This window comes from Phalacrocorax aristotelis, chromosome 2 (genome assembly GCF_949628215.1).
Source record: "Phalacrocorax aristotelis chromosome 2, bGulAri2.1, whole genome shotgun sequence".
Classification (NCBI taxonomy): Eukaryota; Metazoa; Chordata; class Aves; order Suliformes; family Phalacrocoracidae; genus Phalacrocorax; species Phalacrocorax aristotelis.
The window spans coordinates 7,668,677-7,692,218 of record NC_134277.1 but is presented as its reverse complement, the minus strand read 5'-3'; the positions used below and the strand labels follow the sequence as shown (position 1 = coordinate 7,692,218).

Here is a 23,542-nt window from a genome sequence, read left to right as displayed (position 1 = left end):
TTATTTTATTGTACCTGGGCTGTTGATGTAAGCGACACCTTGCCTTGCTTTTTTTCTTCAGTCCTGGGCATGACCGACAGCTGCTGCCGCGTGAGCGTATGTTGCAGCTCATGAAGCGTTTTGGTAGCTTTAGAGGGAGCAAGAAGAGAAAGGAGCAGTGCAAAAGCTCGGCGAGATGCCAGTCCGATCCTCATGGCCTGTTCGGTAGGGACCCTCTGTGTTACCTGTCTGAAAAGGAGGGACATTGGTCTTTGGGAAAGGGCAGCAAGTGGGGGATAGAGAATTATCGAGCAACAATTTTGTGCTTTCCAATTTCATTGAATCACCCCATTGTGGTGTGGAGGTTATTTATATGTTGGGTTGCACTGGAGATGAACATCTGACCTGACACCTGTAACACACATCAGATACAATCTTTGGGAAAAAAGAGAGGTTACGGGTAGGTTTACCGTAAATGCTATGAAATACATTCAAAAGGGGCTGTTGACTAATGTTACTTTAACTGAAGAATAGTAACTAAATGCTAAGTTAGGGCTAACACCATATATTTAAAGATGAATTTTGAATAAAGAAAAATTGTATGTCAATCTGATAATTAAAGCATTTAAGAACATATCTTTCTGATACTGCGATTATCAATATAATTGTGTTTGAGTTGCAGCTAGGGACCGTTCTCCATTAATCAAATCTTTTCCTAGCCACTATTAACTCCAGTACAGGTGTTGAGCTGTGTGTGTCATGTAGGGATCAGCTGGCCAGGAGACAAGGGGTTTTCCAACAGGGTCTGGCTGTTTTTCTTAAGAATAGTGGAGAAACATAATGTTTAATGCATTAATTTCCTATATGGACTAATGGTAGCTGTTTTACAACTCTGTGGTTCCCCGAAGACCATGAGTGCTGCTGAGAGATTCTGTCCTGTGACTAAGAGGTTTAAAACTGATGTTACACTGAATCAGCCAGATAAGGCAGAGTTTAGAGAGGCTGACTTGTGCAAAGGGTAGGCAAGGCTCTTTTTTACTGTCTACCAGTCAGGAGTCACTGTGTTAAATCTGGCAGAATGGCAAAGGTATGAGTAGTGTTGGACCATATGTATGGTGTGGAGAGGTACATACAGATTTAGTGATGGGGAGTTGCTATTGATGGATGGGTGGCTGCCCAGAAAGCTTACTTTTCTACTATTTAACATTTTGCAATTTATTTAGTGGTCGGTTGTGGTGTTTTCAAGGTGTCCTTTATGCAAATGCTTCTCCTTTTGTTCCTGTTTTGTACAGTTAAGTATTTTTAAATCTAAGCTACTGTGCCTTGTTCTGCATTGTCCTAAATCCGTCTGAGGGTTTCTGCTGGAGTGGTAGTAAGGTCAAGATGATGTGAATGAGATATGACCCAGGTCTCTGGTGTTTCACAGTGTCAGCAAGATGCAGAAAGAGAGGTAACAGAGTTTATGCAAGAAGAGGGGAGTATTTAGATTACAGATTACCCAGATGTAAAATTTATTCCCAAATCTCTAATTAAAATCTCTAAATTCTTACCTAGGCAGAAACACTTGTACGATTTGCTGATTGAGTGATTAATGGCATTTTGAGCCACTAATTCACCCTCTTCTTGTGTTTTCATCAATGAGATGGGAATAGCCAACATCTGCAAAAGGATTCACCACTGGAAGCACCAAACATAGTGTTGCAAGTCTTCCTCAGAGTCTAACTCTAAACCCTGTCCTTATCTTCCTCCACAGAGAAAATAATTTGTTTTGCACCAGAAGTATTGGCTATATGAGCTGTAATGTTTGTGAAAGAGTTATAAAAAACAGTTGAAAGTATAATGCCAGCAATGCTGAAAAATGTGGTCCTCCTTATCCGCACTCCCATTAATCCAGCTCTGTAGCCCACTCCAGTGGTACACAGCAAGCATTAGGCAGAGTTTTCTGCGCAGTATTTACAGACCTTGCAGCTGCCATTCTTGTAAAAGCATGATCAGGTCAGCTCCCTGCATTGCATTTCCATCATGAACAAAGAACTACCAAGTCACCAGAGTAGGAAAAAGTAAACAGGACGTGTCTGGGTTACTGCCTTCCTTGGATGCTCTGCTGCGGGGATTGCCTCTGCCATCCCAGCGGAGTCTGGATTCCTTTTGAGAAACAGGTTAATGCACTTGCAAATGCTTGTTTGTTGGTTGGTCTTTTTTTTAACCCAAAAATATGGCCTTAATTATTTGCAGGGAAATGTCAAAACAAAAGCTTTGCATTATTTTCCAGCTTTTATCTGTATCTCATAGCTATTAGGCCTTCATATACACTTTCTGAGCAGCTCCCAAGGGAACCACCGGTGCTCAGCAGGTTTTATGATCAGTATTTGTGGCATGCAGGAGCATTGGTAGAAACCAGACTTGGTGGCTCATCAGGTTTGATCACACACTGGCGCATGTCATTTAGTTGCCATCTACCATCAGGGATGAGAAATGAATGGCAGCAATCCAGCATGGGCTTTCCCACCCAGCTCTCCCAGGACGGCTGTGCTGCCACTGCAGCCTCATTGTTGCTGAATGAGTTTGGATCATATTCAGAAAGGGGTGGAAAAGGAAAGAAGAGGCAAAAAAAACCCTGATACCCCAGAAAGGGGTGCTCTGTCACCTGGACTAGTTGAATCTGGAATTTCTGGTTTTTCTTGGCCATCTCTCTAAGTGTTTTAAGGAAGAGTCCTCCTTGTTGTAAATAGGATTGGGCCAGCGCAGCTCCTCGTCTTCCCAGGGGTAGATACCATCAGGCTGCTGCTGCTAAAGTTATCAAGTAGTACATTCTTCTGTGTATCAGTTGAGCTAGACCCCATCCTTCCTCTGCACTGATGAAGAGGTTCGTATCCTGGTAGAGAAGTGGAGGGTGGCATTGCTGAGGATGAGCGTCACTGTAATTCCCTGGTTTTGGAGCCTTACAGTCATTTTATGCCAAGTGAACAGCAGAGGAGACCTGAGTATGGCCAAACAGAAGCAGGGATCACACAGACAGGGGAAGGAAAAAAGCATGAACAAGCACCAGGAGCAAACGAGACCAGGGAGAGCTGTGGGGGAAAGGCAGAGGGCCTGCAGCTTTGCTCAGGGAGAGGAGCAGCCAACAGAGAGACCTCAAAGCTCAACCTATCCACCAAAGAGCAGGGAAGCTGATTTATGCAATATGATGTTGGCAGGGCTGAGGACTGGAATTACCCCAAATTTCTCCAACCTCTGGATCACCACCGCAGAGTTTCCTCCTTCCTACTGCAGTTGCGGCTTGCCTGTGCAGGGTCGCTGGCAGCTTCCCCGCCTGCCAGCACTTGCTGCGGCCCAGTGTGTTGTAAATAGATAGGCTCTGTGGCATTTCTGAAGGGGACAATGTTTTGGCCCCAGTGAGTCTAATTGCTCTGCCCTTTAAAGGACACCATCTATTCTGTGAAGGACTGAATGACACATGCAAAAGGTATAATGTTAAAAGCATTTCTTCCCTACCCAAGCCATGAGCGCCCAGCAAAGGAACCGCTCTGCAGCACACATGGTTGCCATGACCCCTGGCACTGCCTTGTGCCCAGGCCTTTAGCCTCAAACTGCTGATTTTGGAGGCTTTTAGCTGCATGGAAATGCCCACTCTGCTCCTCTTGGGATTTGTTGCTGTGGGTTTTAATCAGCAGGGGCCAAAGCTGAGCCCCAACAATCCAGGTCCAAGGGGCTCCCAGCAAACCTCAGTGCTGCCCCTCGGCCCCTGATCTGCCCTGCCTCAACAACACTCTTGAGGACAATTTCCCTGCCAGCTGTTATAATTAGGTGCAAACTAGGACTAAATTAGTAATGAGCCTTCTGAATGGCTCAGACCCCAATACATACACCTGTAAACATGCTTCAGTCTGCCATGTACACATATCAGGTGGTCCTGGTGTGAAGGGCAGGGGTTTGTGCCCAAGTTGCTCCATAATTTGCTGCAGCCATGCTGGTGGCACTCAGTGCACATGTTTTATCTCATGTCCATGCTAACTGCTGTGGGATAGAGGGCTGCTAAGGCTCTAGAGCAGATCTGGGAAGTGCTGTATTTTAGAGCATCTTTATATCCTCAACCCAAGGGTAAATGTCCTCCCCTCTCAGTCAAAAACTCAAGGGGGTTCTTCCATCGCTTGCCATGATCCTTCCCAGATGCCTGGAGTTGGAGGTGAGTGTGATCGTGTGTCAAGTGAAGAAATCGTACATTTCCTTCCCAACAGCAGAGATGTGGTGACTGCATCAATGATAACCACAGAGACCATTACAGAATCATAGAATCATTAAGGATTGTAAAAGACCTCTAAGATCAAGTCCAACCATCAACCCAACACCACCGTGCTTCCTAAACCATGTCCTGAAGTGCCACGTCTATATGTTAATGTTAATGTAAGGGTTAACGTGCCATGGGATGCAACCAGCTCAGACAGCAGTCCATGGGCAAGGACTTACACCAAACCAAAGAGCAGGTGGTCCACGACCTCTCTGAGTGCAAATGGAACCCAGAGGATACTCAGCCTGGCTCACACCATTGTTTGTTGGCACAAGCCAGGTTGCAGATAACTGCACTGGGAACAGGGACAGAATGTGTCCTCTGTGGGAGGAGGACAGAAAAGCAATAACAAAAGGAGGCAGGACTTGATCTCCTGCTCCTCCAGCCTGGGGACCTGTAGCTCATCCGGCACTTCACCCCAAAGTGGGTGATGCTGCTTGTGGGAGGACCAGAGCTGAGATATTTATTTTTATCATTCTGGTGGGATGTTTCTGTTATGAGGCAGTGGGGGAGAAACCATGGCAAAACAATTTCTGGAGAAATAAATGAGAGTGAAGGAGTCACTGCATGTTCCAGCTGCTGCTGTAAATGAACTGAAAGAGCAAAATCCTGTTGCTCCTGCAAAGCAGCTTAAAACCACCAGCATCAGAGACTGGGCATGAGAAACTGAGACAGCTTTGGTTTGTTAATGATTTTCTCTACTGGTTTTCATGCTCTGTTGAGCTGACAGTGATTTTAGAAAATGTGCAGCCCTTGCTGATCATTACTGATTAATCTTGTACTACAGAGAGCTCAGAAACCTGGAAGCTGTGAAATTTCTATGGCTGGTTGTCAGGAAGGAGAAAATTGATGGTGAGCCAGATAAAATGTTTGAGACTTTTTATTTTGCCATTTTCCACTTCCTTATAGTCACTGTGCTTTCTGGCGCATCCCAGCTTGGTACAAAGCTTTAAAGCATTCTGAATGGGGGGAAAAGGACTGTGCCCATGAAACGATAGAATCAGCAAGGCATTTTCAAGCAGGTACTGGTAAATTCAGATAGTAATAAACCCCAGAAAACCTCCACTGATTTGGTGGAAATTGAAATAGAGCAGAGTGCTTTGCCCTGGACTCTTCCCTTGCTCCCTCCCTGATGCAGGGCCCAGCAGCATCCTTCCACTGCAGCCCTTTGTGGGCTTAAAGAAGATGTAGACTCTTTGCTCTCACACTGAGTTATCTGAGAACGCAAATTCCCCAAGCAATTTATTTTCAAAGAAAGTTATATTTTGTGGCAGGTTATACACGTGAAAATACCATATGTTCTCTTGAGGCACAAATTTACAGATCGGTGCTGCAAATCGATCTGCCCACGGACGCTTCTTCCCAGTCCTGCTCCAGGCAGCTCTGTGCATCTCGTTGCAAAGTTTGATCAAAAATACTAATACTGCTATAAATGACTGAACTACTCAGCACTGATGTGCTGTTGTCAGCAGTGTGGTGGGTCAGACCAGCAGGGCTAGCCTCCCTTTTGGCTTGCTATTTTACAAACTGTACAGGTTTTCGTCAGGGAGAGTTCTCACCTGGGAACTCTGAGTTCATATCTGGGAGGCGTCCGTGTGGTTACGGTCCTTGTTGGTCCCTGTGGGTGCAGGTATTTCTCCCCCAGGCACAGCAGCATCATAGACACTTCATTTTTTCACTGTCTTGATGATATCTTAATTCTGCTGCTATTCCAATAGCGTCGTTTGGAACAGCGGGATGAATGTTATTTCTGAAAGACAGAGAGAAACTAAATGCAAATCTTGGGATTGAATCTAGGTAAAGCTGTGAAATGCAGGTATGAGGAGGGGTTCATTGAGGTGGAAAAGGAGAAATCGAGACAGAAGGAAGCTGGGTACCTACTGTGAGTGAAAGTGGATGCAGACACCAGCTGTTTCTGAAAGCAGACAATATTTATGTATTTATCGGGATTTCCTTTTCCATCCTTCACTTCTGTTACCTTCAGGTACCAGGTGACTTTTGATATGTATAAGGCTTGAAAACTATATCAGTCACGTTGTGATATAATTAACTATCATCTGATTCATTTTTGAGGTGAAAAGACCATAGTGTAGATAAGACTTTCATACATAACATCTCAGTTTAAAGAATGCAGCCTGGAGTGTCTTCATGCTGAACACTGGAGGGTCACAACCTACGTGCCAAAAATCACTGGAATTAGTTTTCCATGCATGATCAAAATTGCACTCTCATCCTTATTGCCCCAGGTGTTTTTTCCACCTTCTTTCCTTGTACTTTTCAAGGGCTCTGACCTTCCAAAGAATATCTGTATGAGAAGCTGTTATCCTGGTCTGACTTTCTACTTGATTTGAATGGGCTAAGCAAGATGACAGTTTATTTATACTCCCATGCATCTATATTACAAATGCTGTTGCCAGGTTTTAAAAGCAAATTTCCAGGTCAGATATGTTTTCACAGCCTAAAATTCCACTTGACAGTAGCATTTAGGTAGGTGGGTACTTTTGTTTAATTAGAAATCAATGTTTCAGACTATTGACTCCTTGCTCAAAGTTTCAGTGAATTGCCAAGAGTGCAATTTCAAAGATGTTGTTAAGGCAGTTTGTCAGGTTTATTGGATCAGCAAATCCCAGGAATTACCAGATTTCAGCTGTTTTCTACTCTCACCTTCATTCTTGTCCAACCTAAAAGCAGTTCAAGGACTCAAAAGGGCTCTGAGCGGTGGGATTTAACACCTCAAAATTGTTTTAGCCGTTTTATTGTCATTACAGAGTCATACTGAAACACAAAGGCTTAGGTCTTGAAAGATGAATGGCTGCTCTGTGAGATATCATTGTGTGTCTGGCAGGCTTGGCTTGGAGGCTTGAATTCTCTGTGCCAGAAAGGTCACGCAGCCTTACTTGGTTTAAGGACGGAGCCCAGCACTGCATCACACGCTTGCACCAAAGAGTTCCCGTCCTGTCCTTTTTCTGCTCCTCTTTTGATAAAGTTGGGGCGATTAAGCTGGAGGAGGGATAATAGGATTAGCTGAAATTAATTACGAGCGTCCTGTTGTTTCCTCAGAGTTTTTTCCAGGCATTGCAAAACAGCTGCTTCCCCGTGCTGTGTTCTCTCTGGGGTAACAAGGACCCTTTTGACGTGCTCAGAGCTACAGTCACCGGATTGTTTAACAGATCCTGCCCATCTGGACCTGCAGTTTTATTTCAGTCAGTGCAAGAATTACGATAGCATATGCAGGATTCTTGCAACGATCCTGCCTTTCTTGGCAGCCGATGCTCCTGGAGGGGAATAGATTATTTGTGATATCTCCACTGCTTGTATATAGTATTGTTAGAGACAATAAGCAAGAATAGGACAGAAATCAATTTAAGAAATACAGATGAGGGAGAAATGAGATTGAAAGTCAGCTGGAGACATGAGGGAGATGAAAAGTTTGCAACAGAGATGTTCTTGCTGCAATAGTGGCAACAAAACTTGGATGGGTGTTCGGAGGTGAAGACAGTACCAGCCTCTTTGAGAGAAGGACTGAGTTGAAAGGATGAGAAGCTGGAAAAATGTTGACTTTTCCCAAGGGACATATCTGAATTTAGGGATGGTCAACACCCAGGGATCAGTGTAGGGACTGATAACACTCCTTAGTGACATGGATGGTGGGTGAGATGAGCCCGTGCAGCAGTACATGCTGGGCACTGATGACTGACCCCCAGCGAGAAGGACTTGGGGGTTGTCATGGATATCATCTGGAAAATGATCCAAAAATGTGCTGTCATCACCAGTAGGGTGAACCACGTACTGGGTTACATCAGGAGGAATGGATCAATCCAGTCAAAGGAGGTTATTATACCCCTCCACCGAGTGCTGGTGGGGCTGCACCTGGAATAGGGTGCCCTATTTCTGGTGTGTTGCCCCCACCCCCCCCACCCCCCCCCCACCCCCACCCCCCCACCATCATAAAAATTCTGGGGAACTGGAGAGAGTTTCCCTGGAGAACTACCAAGATGTTTTGGGACTTGGAGCAGATGTCTTGGGATCTGTGTGGAGAGGTTGAGGAAACTGGGGATATTTTGTCCAGCAGAGAGAAGGCTAAGGGACCATCTAAAAGTAGACTGCAACTACCTAAAGGGCAGTTTCAAAGGTGATAGAGCCAAACTCTTCTTAGTGGTGGCAGATGGTAAAAGAAGGAATATAAAATAGGAGCTTGTAGCTGAGAGGCGTCAGACTGGATGTCAGCAAAAACTCCCTCAAGGTGATGGTCCAGCACTGGTGCAAGTAACCTAGAGAGGTTGTGGCCTCTCCATCCCGGGAGATTTTCAAGACTCAGCTAGCCAAAGCCATAGCTACAGCTGGCCTTGGTTGATACCAGACCTGCTTCGAGTGGGAGATTGGAGAAGCAGCCTCCAGACATCCTTTCTAACCAACATAACCTAAGCCAGTCTATGATTCTATGATTTCTGTGATGTTCAGCTGTTCAATTGCAAGAAAAGCTGAACTTGCAAATATCCTGACTGTGCATCTTTTCCCACCCAATTCTCAACATTTGCATACAGCTGCTCTTGTTTTGACCAAGCATGTGCAGGACAAACAGGGGATCAGGCTCAGTTAGCATGGCTTTATGAAAGGCAGGTCCTGCCTGATCAACGTGATCTCCTTCTATGACCAGGTGACCCGCCTAGTGCATGAGGGAGAGGCTGTGGATGTTGTCTACCTGGGCTTCAGTTACGCCTTTGACACTGTCTCCCACAGCATCCTGCTAAAGAAGCTGGCTGCTCATGGCTTGGATGGGTGTGCTCTTCGCTGGGTAAAAAACTGGCTGGATGGCCGAGGCCAGAGAGTTGTGGTGAAGGGAGCTAAATCCAGTTGGCGGCCGGTCACAAGCGGGGTTCCCCAGGGCTCAGTGTTGGGGCCAGTCTTGTTTAATAACTTTATCAAAGATCTGGATGAGGGGATCGACTGCACCCTCAGTAAGTTCGCAGACGACACCAAGTTGGATGGGATTGTTGATCTGCTGGAGGGCAGGAAGGCTCTGCAGAGGGACCTGGACAGGCTGGATTGATGGGCTCAGGCCAACTGTATGAGGCTTAACAAGGCCCAGTGCAAGGTCCTGCACTTGGGTCACAACAACCCCATGCAACGCTACAGGCTTGGGGAGGAGTGGCTGGAGAGCTGCCCGGCAGAGAAGGCCCTGGGGGTGCTGGCTGACAGCCGGCTGGGCATGAGCCAGCAGTGCCCAGGTGGCCAAGGAGGCCACCAGCACCTGGCTTGTGTCAGCAATAGTGTGGCCAGCAGGAGCAGGGCAGGGATCGTGCCCCTGTGCTCGGCACTCATGAGGCCACACCTTGAATGGTGTGTTGTTTTGGGCCCCTCAGTTCAGGAAGGACCTCGAGGTGCTGGAGCGTGTCCAGAGAAGGGCAACGAAGCTGGGGAAGGGTCTGGAGAGCAGGTCTTAAGAGGAGCGGCTGAGGGAGCTGGGGGTGTTTAGTCTGGAGAAGAGGAGGCTGAGGGGAGATCTCATCACTCTCTGCAACTGCCTGAATGGAGGTTGTAGCAAGGTGGGGGTTGGTCTCTTCTCCCAAGTTACTAGTGATAGAATGAAACAGCTTCAAGCTGCATCAGGCGAGGTTTAGGTTGGATACTAGGAAAAATTTATTTACTGAGAGAGTGGTCAGGCATTGGCACAGGCTGCCCAGAGAGGTGGGGGAGTCGCCATCCCTGGAGGTTTTTAAAAGATGTACTTATGTGGCGCTTCAAGGCATGGTTTAGGAGACATGGTAGTGTTGGGTTGATGGTTGGACTTGATCCTAGAGGTCTTTTCCAACCTTAATGATTCTATGGTTCTGTGATAAATTTTCAAGAACTGCGTGACTTCTCAGGTACAGGCTGCTAGGGCTGATTGTACAGCTCATTTGTGTCAGCAGACCAGCAGAAGGAGACCACCACTTAAAGCTTAAGACCAATACTGACTCCTTTATTGGGCCACAAAGGCAGAAAGATGTGTGTTTCCTACAAAAATGACCCAGGCTGCCTCCTGGCCATTTCAAGCGTGACCTCGAGAGTCCTGGGCGGTTATTAATGCCCTCCTGAGCTGAGCAGTGTCTGGGCACCCCCGGCTCCTGCCCCACTTTGGGTAACGTTCATTTACCAGCTGGAGGAATTGCAGTGGGACTTGGTTTGTATCAGCTATCTGTCACTATAGCAACTCCTCACTTAACCAGTCCCTGAACTAAAAATAGATCACCTTGATCTCAAGGAAAGAAAACCGAAGGAAATCAAAAGGGGCAGTGATAGCGAGGGCTGTAGAGTCGGCTATTGACTGAAGGTTGGAGCATTTGAAACCTCTTATAAATAATCTATCATGTAAAACAAATATTTGAGGGGAATCTATTTAATCCAGAAACCCCACCATGTCAGTGGGTTTGAAGCATTAGCAACGGGCACACATTACTTTTTATCAGAGGGATGTGTTTGCAGTTATCACCCAGCACAGAGGGGATGCTGAAAACCCTGTGGGATGTTGCTGGGGTGGGTTAAGACATGTAAGGGTTCTTATCTTCTGAGTAAGCAGAACTGCAGCTCTGTCATTAGACCCGATACCTCTGTGTGCTCTTGTAAGTAAGTTATCAAAATCCCTACTCATTAACGAAATTGCTAGTTGCATCTGCAGAAATCTATGAGGGACCCAAACTTGAAAAAAGCTGGTTGCTGTTAGCTCTTTCATGTTGAAGTTACTGGGAGCTGAGTGTTTTGGCACCTGATAGGGACAGGGTCCTCTGCACGGGAAGTGCAAATGATACTTGATCTTATTTTTCCTCCAAACCCAGCTAGTGCTTACATCTGAAGTGAATAGAATAAATCCTTGTGAAGATAGGACAGTAAGTGTGAAAGCAAAATAGCAACAAGATGAAAAGCTTGTTAAAGAGCTACAGAATTAACTGAAAATGCCTTTGCTGGGAAAAGAACAGAATTTGCACGAAGATAGCTCATATATGACAGGCAGTATGTGTGATGCTCAGGAAAGGGTTAAATTAGCTTCCAGGGATGGCTGGAACTTAGAATCATGTTTTTAACATTATCAGTCAACAAGAGTTTGCTCTTCATAAAAGGCCAGATTATTTTAATGACCTTTTTTGGGCTGACAGTTTGCAGACATAGCTAATATTGAAATGTATAGGCACTTAACTGCCCCTGCCCTGTATATTCTGATTCTTATTTTTATTTAGTGTTATGAACTGTATTTTTTATGTTTAGTTCACCTTCCTAGAACTAAGATAACCAGCTTCCGATAGCAACATGTACCATCTCAGGAGAATACCTCTGGCGAGGGGGAGGGTGGGAGATACTGCTGACCCCCAACTCCCACCATTCTTTTTAAGCTTAAAGCATATTATTACAAGGAAAAAAAAAAAAGTAGAATTAGATCTTATTACATTTTTTTACCTCACTTGAGATCCACTGCTTTTACACCATCTCGGGATCTGACCCATATTCTTCACCTCTTCCCTGGGTGCTCTTTTTAATCAGCTTTGGAGCTGTGAAGGAACTGCACTGCAAAGGCATTAGAAACCCTAAGCGCGTTCCCAAACAGCAGGCATGGAGGTGTGAAAGTAGAAACGTAGCTCTTTCAAATGGAAGAAAATCATTCACTGAAAAGGTCCAGTGATGCAAAGCCCATAAGTCTCCCCCAGGCATGACTCAGGCCCTCTGTCACTGTATTTTGGGGAGCAAGAGCTTCTTCAGTGTGCATGTTTGGCTACTGTCACTAATACACAGCCATTAATGAGAAGCTGCTGAGGGCAAATAAACCTTGGTCAGGGTACATGCTCATTCAAAGACTTGTGCATTTATAGACAGATGAGTCTCCTGGAGGTCTTAGTTACCATTACTGGAGGTAATAGCACTATATACACCAAAAAGCAAAAATTCCCCCCAAATTGCAGGACTTATTGCCAGCAATAGTTTAGTGCTTTTACTCCCAGCTTCAGCCTGGCAGCAGATTTGACACAGATGCAAAATTTGCAGTAGGAGTGAGCTGAGTTCCCAGTACTGGTAGTCTCCCCATGATGATAAACAGATTTTTACCTCACTTACCTGGCAAGATGGTTAGAAGTGCTTCTTCTATCTCTTAAAGAGATGCCTCTTCCACTGAACTGCAATAAAAATCTCCTCCTTACCCCAGAGCAGGTGACAACTTTCTATTGCTGTCGGATTTGGGTTTATTTTCTCCCTTCCTAAAAGGATATCAGTTTTCTTTTCTATCAGCCAGGTCCATCTTTAAAACTTTATGGAGATCCTTCCTGGCAGTGGTAACAGCAAAACTAGAGACTATGTGAAGACTATTTGAACTTAAAACCGAAGTGTTGTAAGCCAAGGGTCTTACTGTAAATCATTACAATTTTTTTTCCAAAATAAACACCAGTATGATACAGAGCACAAAGCGAAGCAGCAAGTTCTCTACAAGAAATCCCAACAGCGTAAACTAACCTTAAGATGTAGGAGACTAATAAAGAAAAACTGTAATACTTAAGATTGACAAAACTAATCCTCGCTGAGGAGATTTGTAGAGAAATTATTGTTATGGGAGTGAGCCGCCAGCTGAAATGAAAGCTTAGTACAAAAAACCACAAGTGAGCAGCAGTCTTTAAAATTTAATTACAAAACTGTCTGGGATCGAGATCGAGATCGAGAGATGCTGCTTCTCTGTTGGAGGGAGCTGGTGGCTAGTCAGGACCTGGAATGATACGCTTGGTGCTTGCTCTCAGCTGAAGATTCGAGCTATGAAGCTACAAACATGGAGGGGAATGTCAGCTTAAACTACAAAAGAATTAGGCTGAAGAAATTGTAGTAGCGGAGGGATTTTTCTCTGTGCAGGGATGGGGAATAGCATGAGTCTCATTGCAGCTGAACCGCTGGCAATGTAGCTTCACGGCACTGCCTCAACCCTGGGTGACCACATAGACATGAGCGTGCCTTACTGCTGTCCCTGCTAGGTCAAATAACTCTACAAAAGCGAACTTTAAAATAGCTGATAGCCGATTTAAAGGAGAACAGTAGCTTCCAAACTGCCCTGTAATGGAGTTCGTAATTTACCTTGCTTCCCAGGCAAGTTTTGCAGCTGTGCTGACACGGCTATTCCAAGTGTGGTATTTAAAGGTGACTTGGATACATCTTCTCTGCATTGCTGGCAGTGCAATTCCAGCTTGCTTTTTCCTCCCCACCTTCTTTCCTGATAGGAATCAGGAATCCACCAGGTTTGATCCTGTCACTGGTGTTGCCACATCGTGTAACCATAAACAGGCCATGTAGGTTGGGACTTGACTCTTCACGCTTCTGAAAACAGCAGCCTGAGCTCTCCTGTTCTAGATTCCAAAATAAACACAAAAAGAAAGATTTGACCTCAAAAGGCATTAAATACTCAGTGGTAGTTGGTGCTTCTGAAAATCAGATTTAATGCCTGATGTCTTTTTACATCTTGTTTCAAGGCTTTGTCACAGCCCCTGGACTATCTGGACTTGAGCACCAGCACATATTGACACACTTCTGTGCCTGAGAGGTTTTGGTTAATAACATGGGTAACTCCTTGTCATTGTTTTATTCACCTAGTTGTAGGTCTTGAAGTATCTTTAAAAGATGAGTACCATTAGTATCATTTTACAAATGGTATAGTTTAGGCTATAGAAAATTAAATGGTTTACTGTAATCATAATGTGGATGGCACTAGAATAAAGGCACCTTCCTGAGTGTGAGGTTTCACCACTATTTTTACTGCTTTGAAGTTCATTTTCAATTAGAACGCAAGAACAAATGTACCAGGTCAGTCCAATTATCCATCCAGACCAGTCTCTTTCTGCACCAGTTGCCAGCAACACAGGTATAGGGAGGAGTATAAGAAAAGGCCAAGAATGTGAGGCTGTTTCCCATTACGCTCTCCCAGCCTCCAGCACTTTGTGGATCCTGTCCTGAGCTAAAGCTGGGGTTTGGTAGACTTTGATGAGTTTTTCTTCCATGATCTTGTCCAATTGCATTTTAAAACCAAACCTCTATCACCTAAACCAGCACCTGTTCTGCTGTTTAAGAACATGATATATGAGAAGTATTTCACTGTATTTGTTTTGAGCCTCCTACCTGCTACTTTCTTCTGATGTTCCCTTGCCTGTTTGCCATCTCCATCCCGTGCCTGATTTTACAGACCTCTGTCATATCCTGCAGTCATCTTTTCCTAAGGTGAAGAGTTACTCTGTACCTTTGATCAAGCTCATCAGCCTTTTCTGCCTCTGTTCTTGTTTTATTGAGTCCTGTTTGAGGTTGGTCGGTAGAAACCCATGGTCATCTATTGTGGCGTATAGCCTGGACTAAGTCTGCACCTCTGTATTGTGAAGCTGCCTTTGAGCACCGCCTGTAAGTGACCAGTTGGACAGGACAAGGCCACCACTGATGCCACCCTGGGGCCTTACCAGTATAGGTCACTCCAAGAGAAGGCTACTGTTATTCTGCAACCCATTCACTTACCTATGAAGACTGTCCACTCATAGCCAGACCCCTCTGGCATGTAACCAGAAGACTTCTCTTGGCCATCCAAGTGGCTGCTTACCTGAAAAGAAGTGTGCTTGGCCTTTGTGGTCTAGTTTTCTCCTATACTGATTACAAGGAATGGGTACATCGGCAAGATAGGATGTGTACGTAAGGGGAAAAGCATTTCTTGGCCCACTAATAGGATTAGGAAGCTGTAGTAGAATCATAGATTCATAGAATGTCCTGAGCTGGGAGGGACCCACAAGGATCATCGAGCCCAACTCCTGCCCCTGCACAGGACACCCCCAAATTCACACCACGTCTCTGAGGGCCTTGTCCAAGTGCTTCTTGAATATCACCAGGCTGGTGCCGTGATGCCTCCCTGGGAAGCCTGTTCCAGGGCTCCACCACCCTCTGGGGGAAGGACCTTTTCCTAATGTCCAACCTAAACCCCTCCGGCACATTTTCCTGCCATTCCCTCAGGACCTAATAGGATAGTCAAGAATAGTTCATTGTCTAACAGACGGCAAAACAATAAACCTGAAAATATTAGGATGTGATTTGTCTGTCTGGAAGATTTAACTCAATAGCTGGAAATTTTTTTGCTAAGAAAGGGCAGAAATCAAACTATGATGACAAATCCAATTCTGCACACAAGAGCCTATAGTAAAATGATTCTCTGAAAAGTGGAGGTGTATATTTATTATTTCCTCGGCTTGTGCCTAACTATCTAATCAGTCTTTGTACATGTCAGCAGCACATCCATAATAAGAAAGTGCTGTGTGGATTGTGTGAACTGGAATTAGAGATGTGATAATAAGGCAAACCGTTGGAGACAATGTAAAGGCTGCATGGCATTTGCATTCCTCTAGCTGAGGAAAAAAGCCTTATATGTGCAAATGACTTGTTGGGATTTTTTTCCTTCCTGATACATTATATCCATGGGCAAATTGCTCTCAGAGCAGCACTTCCCCGACAGCATGCCAGTTCACACTGGGGTGCCTCCATGGCCTGGTTAGACCTGCTCCAGTATGGTGGTACAACGATATTCAGTTAGTATGTGTGGTGATGTGGCAAATAGAGGCATATAGATGTATGTATAAAAGGGAAAAAATTGCTGATGTATAGGTAGACCCACAGTTTTATGATGAAGAGACCGTAATTGGGATTAGAGAACCTATTTTTCTGTCTGTACAATTCTGATAATATTTATCAATCCTATCAAGTTGTTGTGAAAGTAACTAGTAACTACAGAGGGAGGATCTCTTTGTGATCCTCATACTGCCTCAATATCCTAAATTGCTATTGATTCCTTATGTAAGCAATCTGCCTGTCATCTGGTTGTTCTGGCCAGCCTCAGGTTTTTCTGTCTAAATCCTCCTTGACTCTTATCTTCCCATATTCTCATTAGCATCACAGTTATCGAGGTATAAGGAGAGACTGAAAGCAAAAGGCTGACGTTGCAGAGGGGAGGTGTGAAGTGCTGAGCAGATAAAAGCTAAGTTAGAAGTGATGAGTAGGACAAGTTCAGCAAAGACTGATCCTAAATTTAATCGCAAGCCCGTATGGCTACCATGGAGCCTGGAGGAGGAGAAAGGCATGGGTAAGCCACCGGTGGGTTGCAGTTCAGTCCCCGTGCTCAGCCCCTGCCCATACCCGGTGTCTGTTCTTGCTGTGGCAAGAAAATGAGGCAGAAATAGGTGAGACTTGAAATGTAGAACTTGTTCACTTTAAAGGTTTTTGTGAGAAGAGCTGTCCTGACATACACCCTAGGGCAGACATAGCTTATCAAAACTATTCTTTAATGTATATAATTTTAAGCCATTCCTGGAGAATAATTACCTGTATTCGTAAAATTATATTGCTCTATACATTAAGAGCATTCTCCTCCCAAAAGCTGTTAATCAGCTAAATTGAGCTGGCAAAAGTTCCGCCTGTTTTAATGTCTCAGATAACTGAAAGCTAGATTAAGTGCCAGCTCACCTGCAATGGAGCAGACTTCTGTCCCGTGCTGGGTTACATGACCCAACGCATAGACCCTCCTGCTGTGAAAAGCTGGATGTTGTCACAACTACAACTTGAGAGAGGTAGATGGAAGAAACATGCTATATGCAGGTCTAAAGGCATATAGGACAGGTCTGTATCCCTTTTTCAGTTCTAAAATTCAGGCTTATTATCCCAGACCAAACCTACTCACTGCTTAGCCCATACTAAATGCTGTGTTTAAGTGGCAGGTGTCAGAGCTCATCCGAGCTTAACTGGCATCTTGAAGAATAAGAAATACAAAGGGAGCTTCAATGCCTGCAATTTAGGAGACAGTTTGAAGAGCACATAGTTAAGACACGAGAACACACTGTTCGCTGATGGTTGAAAACAGGAACTCACATGGAAATCTTGGATTTATTCCATTATCTAGTGACAAAAGGAACCTTTCAGGACAAGAAGATGCAGGGAAAGCTGATTATGTTCTTTGCAATAATATTCTTCATAAAAGACACTGAGGAGTTGCCTTCTTGTTAAACAGAAATATGAGATGACGAATGTAGTAAGATACCACGAAAGTACAAGTCTCAGCTCTGTGTTGCTTACTCAGCCATTGTGAAGGGTGTAAACCCAAAATAACTGAATTATATTCAAATGCAATGTTTTGCAGGAAAGTGATATGATGATGCAGACTGATTCCTTCCTGGCCCTCAGTCTCCTAGACCTCTTTTGAACCTTGAGAAAAGACTTGACAAAAGAAATCTGGCTGATGCAATTTTAAAACCCCTTATGAGAGGCTGTTCAGGAAAATGAGTTCTTACAAGAAGTGGAATTACTGTAGCAGATGAAAATCGGAGTTGTCTTCATTGCACTGGTAGCTTGAGTTTCAACCCGGTTGACTCCTACTCACACACAGGAGTTTCTACCTTAGATTAAGAGATGCTTTAAAGCTGAGCTGCTTTGCTCAGTGGGGAATGTGCTGCTGGTGACGCTCAAACTGTAGCGGGGAGGCTGCAGCTCGGTCATGGGGGTGCTGCTGCTGCTCAAGTCAGTAGGTCTTTTTTGGTTTTGCTCCCATTCACAGGGAAGACATCAAATATAGTAAATCCTGGCTAACAGTGGCAGTGAAGACAGCTTGTGCAGGAGAGGGCAAGGAGCACAAACAGTCCATTTTCAACAGAGTAAGATGGTAACAAGGGGATGTCATAAGGGACTGTAGCAGGACTGGTGTTAATAATAGGAGAGGCTGAAAAACACTAATTGGGTATACACGTAACATTTTTAGTGTTACTTACCCAAAACAAATTTTGCCTAAATATTTTAACTGAGCAGTTTTATTGTAGGAGTTCTAAAGAGTCTTTATGATCCATTTTCTCTTATCTGCTATAATCTAATATGGTCTGAGATAGCAATAGCATGTTCCGGCTTCATTCCACCTTTTTACAGAAGATGATGAGCCTGAGCCAGAGAAAGATGAAGGAATTCAGCCAGGATGGATTCCGTATCAAAACCAGAATTGAAATTTTAAATTTGCTAATTCAAATTGCACTCCTCTGCTCAGACGAAGGAGACACTTCTACTGGCTGGCTCACCTTCGACAGTGTAGTTTATATGGAACAAATGCTCCTATTTAAGATATCATTGCTGATCCCCCACTTTTTCTCGTGCATGTTGTATCACAGAACTCATTTGCCCTCCTTGTTGCTTGAGAAGGCTTTTGAGGGTAGGCCAGGCAAACTGTACCTCCTGCTTGGGTTACAAAGCAAGTAACCCAGGGGCTGATTTGCTCTAGGATGTCTTCAACTGTACCAGTGTCAGTTTTCTTTCTGCGTATCCAAAGGCAACGTTTTGTGCTCAGTTATCTTCATCCATGTAACTATCTCCAGGTCTCCCATCAGCATGTTTCACATGGGCAGGTGCATTTGCAGAGGTCTTTGCTCTTTTCTCCAGTTGAAATAGTTTTATGAAGAGGGACAAACACTGACTTCCTGCTGAACAGTGATTATATTTTGGTTAGTAGAAGGTTCTTTTTTAAAATTTACCTAATCTTTAATAATTAAGTCCTTTTGTAAATTTTCTTTTTACCTTTACCCATTTGTGGAAAGGACATTATTTCAAGTCAGGACTAACTATAGCATTAAATGGAGAATATCTTAGTTGGTTCACTTACTTTGTTCAGATTATTTTTATCTCCCAAAAACACTATATGGGTTCAGCTTTGTGAAACATCACACGCTCTGACTCATTTGGTCCTATTAACCGTAGTGGGATTATGTTCTTGTGGTTGGTCTGGTCCCAGGTACCCAGTACCTTGACTGAGCATGGGAACATATACAGAAGAGGAACTAGATGTGAACATATAAGAGGAATGAGATAAACAGTGGAACTGACTTGCATGGTAGTAGTTCATGTGTAAAACATTTTGCACATGTACATGTCTCCATGAATGCAAACCCATTACAGATTCACATCCAGTGGATTCACAGTTGGGTCCCTTATTGTTAGACTCTTTTTCTCAATTGCCTCTTGACACCTTCATCGAGGAAATTCAGAGAAGAGATTTTTTAGAATTTTGAAAAGACTGAAACATCTGGATGTTCTGTGTGCTCACCCAAATGCTTTGCTGTCAGCTGCATGGGTCTCTCCACAATCTGTTACTGAAAAGGGCTCATTTTTAGTGCTAATGCCTTATCCACAGTCCTTGCCCCAGTCTGAGGAGCTCAGTGGGAAGGATTGGAGATCCAGATGTCTTCCTGGGCCAAGCAGCCTAAGAACTACAGTCCCATGTGCAGCCTCTGTAAGGGATCTGAAACATTGGAGAGGTTGTTGAGGACGCTCCGACCCCTACACAGCTTCTGGTGTCTCACAGCACCTTCCTCCAGCTGCCCTGCAAGGATGCAGGGAAGAGGACCTGGCAGCCACGCTTTGGCCAGGCAGGATTTCAACCAGCTTTCCTTGTTGCTGTTAAAGCCTCATCAACGATAGCTCTGAAAATTGCATATTTTTTTGCTTCTCTATTTCAGGAAGAGATTTTGAGCACCAAAACTGCAGCTAGGTTCTGCAAGAAAGGTAAAGACAAAGATTAATGAGGTCTCCCTTGAAATGAGAGTGCATCACTACCTCCAAGATGAGCTCGCACCTCTTTCATCCTCATAAAGGCCAGCCCTATTTGAACAGCCACTGCTGCTGTCTTGTAGAAACGTGTCTAGGATGGAAAGCATTAACGGAGAGGCCATCTACCCCTTGTGATTTCATTGCAGTCGCCCATCTTTGACAGATGGGTGCACTGGTTTTTGTGTATTTCACAATTAAAGGGACAACTTGGAGTCCAGATACTCAGGACAGAAAAGCTGTTTCTAGTTCTGTAATGGTTTAATATCTTCCAGATATTTTTCACAGGGATTGTTTCCCACTTTAAAGCTCTTTCTCCTTCTGACTCCACACAAGCAAAGGGGAAAACCAGCAGGACTGGGAAAGCCCAGAATAAGCAAACTACTGCTCTGTACTAGCTTCTGGTTCCGTCAGAAGGGAGAGGGGTGAGTAAGAGCAAGCAGAGCAATTCAGGCAGACTGGGATTTTTGTGGGTACTGCAGCCTTTTAAATGTGAGATTGGGTTTTGTGTTTGAGAAAACCAAAGGGACACATGGAATAATCCTTAATTTTGCAATGATGGCAGATATTGCTGAACACACAGAGAGGAAACCAGCACATTTTTAATTTGCTTAGGTGGCCCACTTGGAGGAAATCTGATGGACTGTGTGAGCGTGTCTGCCTCTGGCATGGTGCGATCACATACAGCCACCTTGCAGGTGTACAGAGTAGGCTTTAATTTAGGTAAACCAGGTAACCCTGTGGCGGGGAGCTTTCAGCCAGCCACCTGCATAAATACCCCAAGGTGTTGGCAGGCTGTATGGTTGCAGTTTCACATCTCTTGGTTGTGGTACAGACATGCTCTTTACTGCAGTCAGCATGTTGCTTGCCCAGATTTTTTTCTGTTACGTGATTTAAACGGGTGCTCAAGAAAGTACACTGCTGAATCTCAGATGACTAGGACTGCCGTATCAGATCAGGGTGTAATGTGCATACTGCTTGGAGGGGGGGGGGAAGATTTGAGATTTTCTTCCTTGATCAGAGCTTGCTGAGTGATCTTGGATAAATCACATAAAAATATTCCCATTCAGGTGCTTGCAGTTCTCTTGCTAAAGCCCTGCAGAGATGCCAGAACAATTTTCAGTGGCACAGGGTATCCTCAGCAATCCATGAGTCCAGTGGGTGCCCAGTGCACTGGGGCAATTATTTAAAGTAATACTATGGATTTGGGTGTCAGGTCCAAGTTACAGTGCTTTCCTTAGCCTCTCTCTTTACCCAGCTGGCAAAACCCCTGGCAGTCGGAGCTCCCTACTGCGAGGCTGCGTTTAGCAAGACTGCTAAATCGGGAGGGAGAGCCTCATTTTGCAAGAATCTCACAAAATTTGCCATTGCCATCAATCTTCTCTCATTTAATTTATCTAAGCTATCACCATCTGATGCACATTAATATAGGATGATGGTTTGAAGATTCATTGATCTGAGATGAATATGAAATGCTGGTCAATGCATTGTAAGGTTCTTGGAAAAAGAGTCAGTATTTGCTCTCCCATGTAAACCTTTGCTGCATCCTTAGTGAGTTTCAGATCATCCTGCACTTCTGGGAAGGAGTTTGGAAATGCAGTGTCCTCTGTCATGGGTATTTCCTTAGGGGGAGGCAGCTGTGCTGGAGCTCATGGACTTTATTTTACTGATGCAGTCACTGAGGGAGAGGCAGGATGTACAGCCTAGAGTCCAAAAGTCAAAGGCGTGCTGAGACTTCTGGAAAGGAGGTGTTGGCAGAACAAGTAGTAATGCAATGTGTCACCAAACAAAAAAAAAGCCCAAGAACTGGTTTTCTCCCCAGAAAACAGCTTTCTGAGACTTTTCTGAAAAGAAGGAGGAAATGTCAGACTCCCAGCACTGGAAAGAAAGGAGCAGAAACTTTGAAAGTTGGTTGGGTTTTGGTTTTGTTTTTTTTTTGCTTTCTATTTCCCTGTATTTCATCCTAATGATTTAATGGGCTGTGGAAGGTACATGGGTGAGTTCTCACCATCTAATCCACCTATAAAATTCTTAACTGGTCCTGTCAGTGCTCATTAGCTGACGTACAGCTTCTTTCTTTTCAGCCTCTCATCTCCTGATAGAAGAGGTTTCCAGGTGGGGCCTCTGGGTTGGTTTCCTGTTCTGCCTGTTTCGGCATACACCGAGTGTGACTGTTCCAAAGCAGTTGAACGGTCTGGGTCCAGAGACAATATGGATTAAGCTCATATGGTGCCTGAGCACTGGCGGGAACCTGAAACACATGAGCTATGGATCACAAACTTGTAGGCTTTCAAGCTCCTATGGTTTTATTTTGTATATAAAATATATGCAGTTAGGCTTTCCTGTTGTCATATGATTTAAACCCAAATAATATGCCAGATGAGGCACAGTATCTTAGAAGTGGTCAAGAAATGGTGTTTTAACTTGTAACGCAAACTAGTCTAAAGCACTGTGGCTGTACACAAGTTACTGGTGGTAGACCAGGCATACACCATCTAATGATATGACCTACTGTGCTTTTCAGTGAGTTATTCTGTATCCGTGGGTTATTAATGCTGTAAGAAAATGTAGGTTTTCATTGTATTAAAAATCACAGCAGAATTTCTAGGCCTGGCTTTTCAATCATAGTAAATGCATCTTCATGTGAGTAACTCACTGAGGGACTATTCATAACAACAACTACTTCTATCAGCTCTAAAGACTTCTATTTTATTTTGCATAAACCTTGTCTTACAGACAGGACAGGGAGCAAAGCATCTGTCCTATCATTACAGAATTCAGCTTTTCATAGGGGATAATATTGAAATACAGGTGTGGGGGTGGATGAGGCAGAGGGGCAATCAGCAGAGGCACTTCAGGGCAGAAATATACAGCTATTTTTTACTCGAGAATCACATTTTCCTGGGATTACTGTTACACTTTTTTTCCCCACAGAAGATGTAACAGGAGCTGAATTTACATCCCTGCTTGCAAAGCATCAAACCGCACTTTTTCTCCCACATTTCCACTGTTTAAAACCAGCAGAGTTACTTTAACCTTTTTTTTTTTTCCCAACCCTTGTTAAAAACACAGGGTTTGGCAGTCTGGCAGGCTGGGTTTCAGCATTTCGTATGACTGAATGTTAAATTCTTGGTACTGTTTGGAGTATTTGAGCCTGGCAGTTATCTGTAGGTGTTTGGCAAACACTAGCTTGTCTTCAACTGCTTTCACAAGCAGCTTTGCTCGATTTCCATTAAGGATTTTTGGTAGCCTCTTCGATCTAAGAATACATTATCAGTCTCTGTCGAGACCTCTGTAACTTGTAAACCAGGCTTGCACACAGCCTATCTGGAGGGAGCAAAGGGGAGAATCCCCTCTGTGGGCTGTGGAGCCACAGCAGCAGAGAGGATCCAGGGCCACGACGAGCATTTCAGCGGCTGTGGTTCTCTTTACCCCTTTGTGAGAGCATCTGTGGCTGCTCAGGTCGCCCAGCCCACCGGCATGGACCCAATGCATCCATAAAGCTGATGGAAGGAAAAAAAGGTTTGCTGAGGCAAAGTTGCTCCTGTGTCCCGGGAGCACAAGCACCCAAGGCTTTTGCTGGGGAAGGGGAATGTTTGAGCTCTGGCCCTTGGCCACGCTTTGGCTGGTTTAGCCCACCTCTGCCATTGTCCTCACTGCTGCAGAGGGCACCGGTGT

At 44.5% G+C, this 23,542-nt stretch overlaps 1 protein-coding gene across 4 annotated transcripts in view; it reads left to right on the top strand.

The window, feature by feature from the left end:
- PRKAG2 (protein kinase AMP-activated non-catalytic subunit gamma 2) overlaps window positions 1-23,542 on the top strand; it is a 231,560-nt gene that overhangs the window by 110,564 nt on the left and 97,454 nt on the right. Inside the window, exon 2 of one of the 4 annotated variants that reach the window (XM_075082284.1) lies at window positions 62-204. The exons of the other annotated variants lie outside the window; for them this stretch is intronic. Coding sequence (XP_074938385.1) covers window positions 99-204 — 106 coding nt within the window. The 5' untranslated portion in view covers window positions 62-98. The remainder of the gene's footprint in view (window positions 1-61; window positions 205-23,542) is intronic. 4 annotated transcript variants of the gene reach the window in all.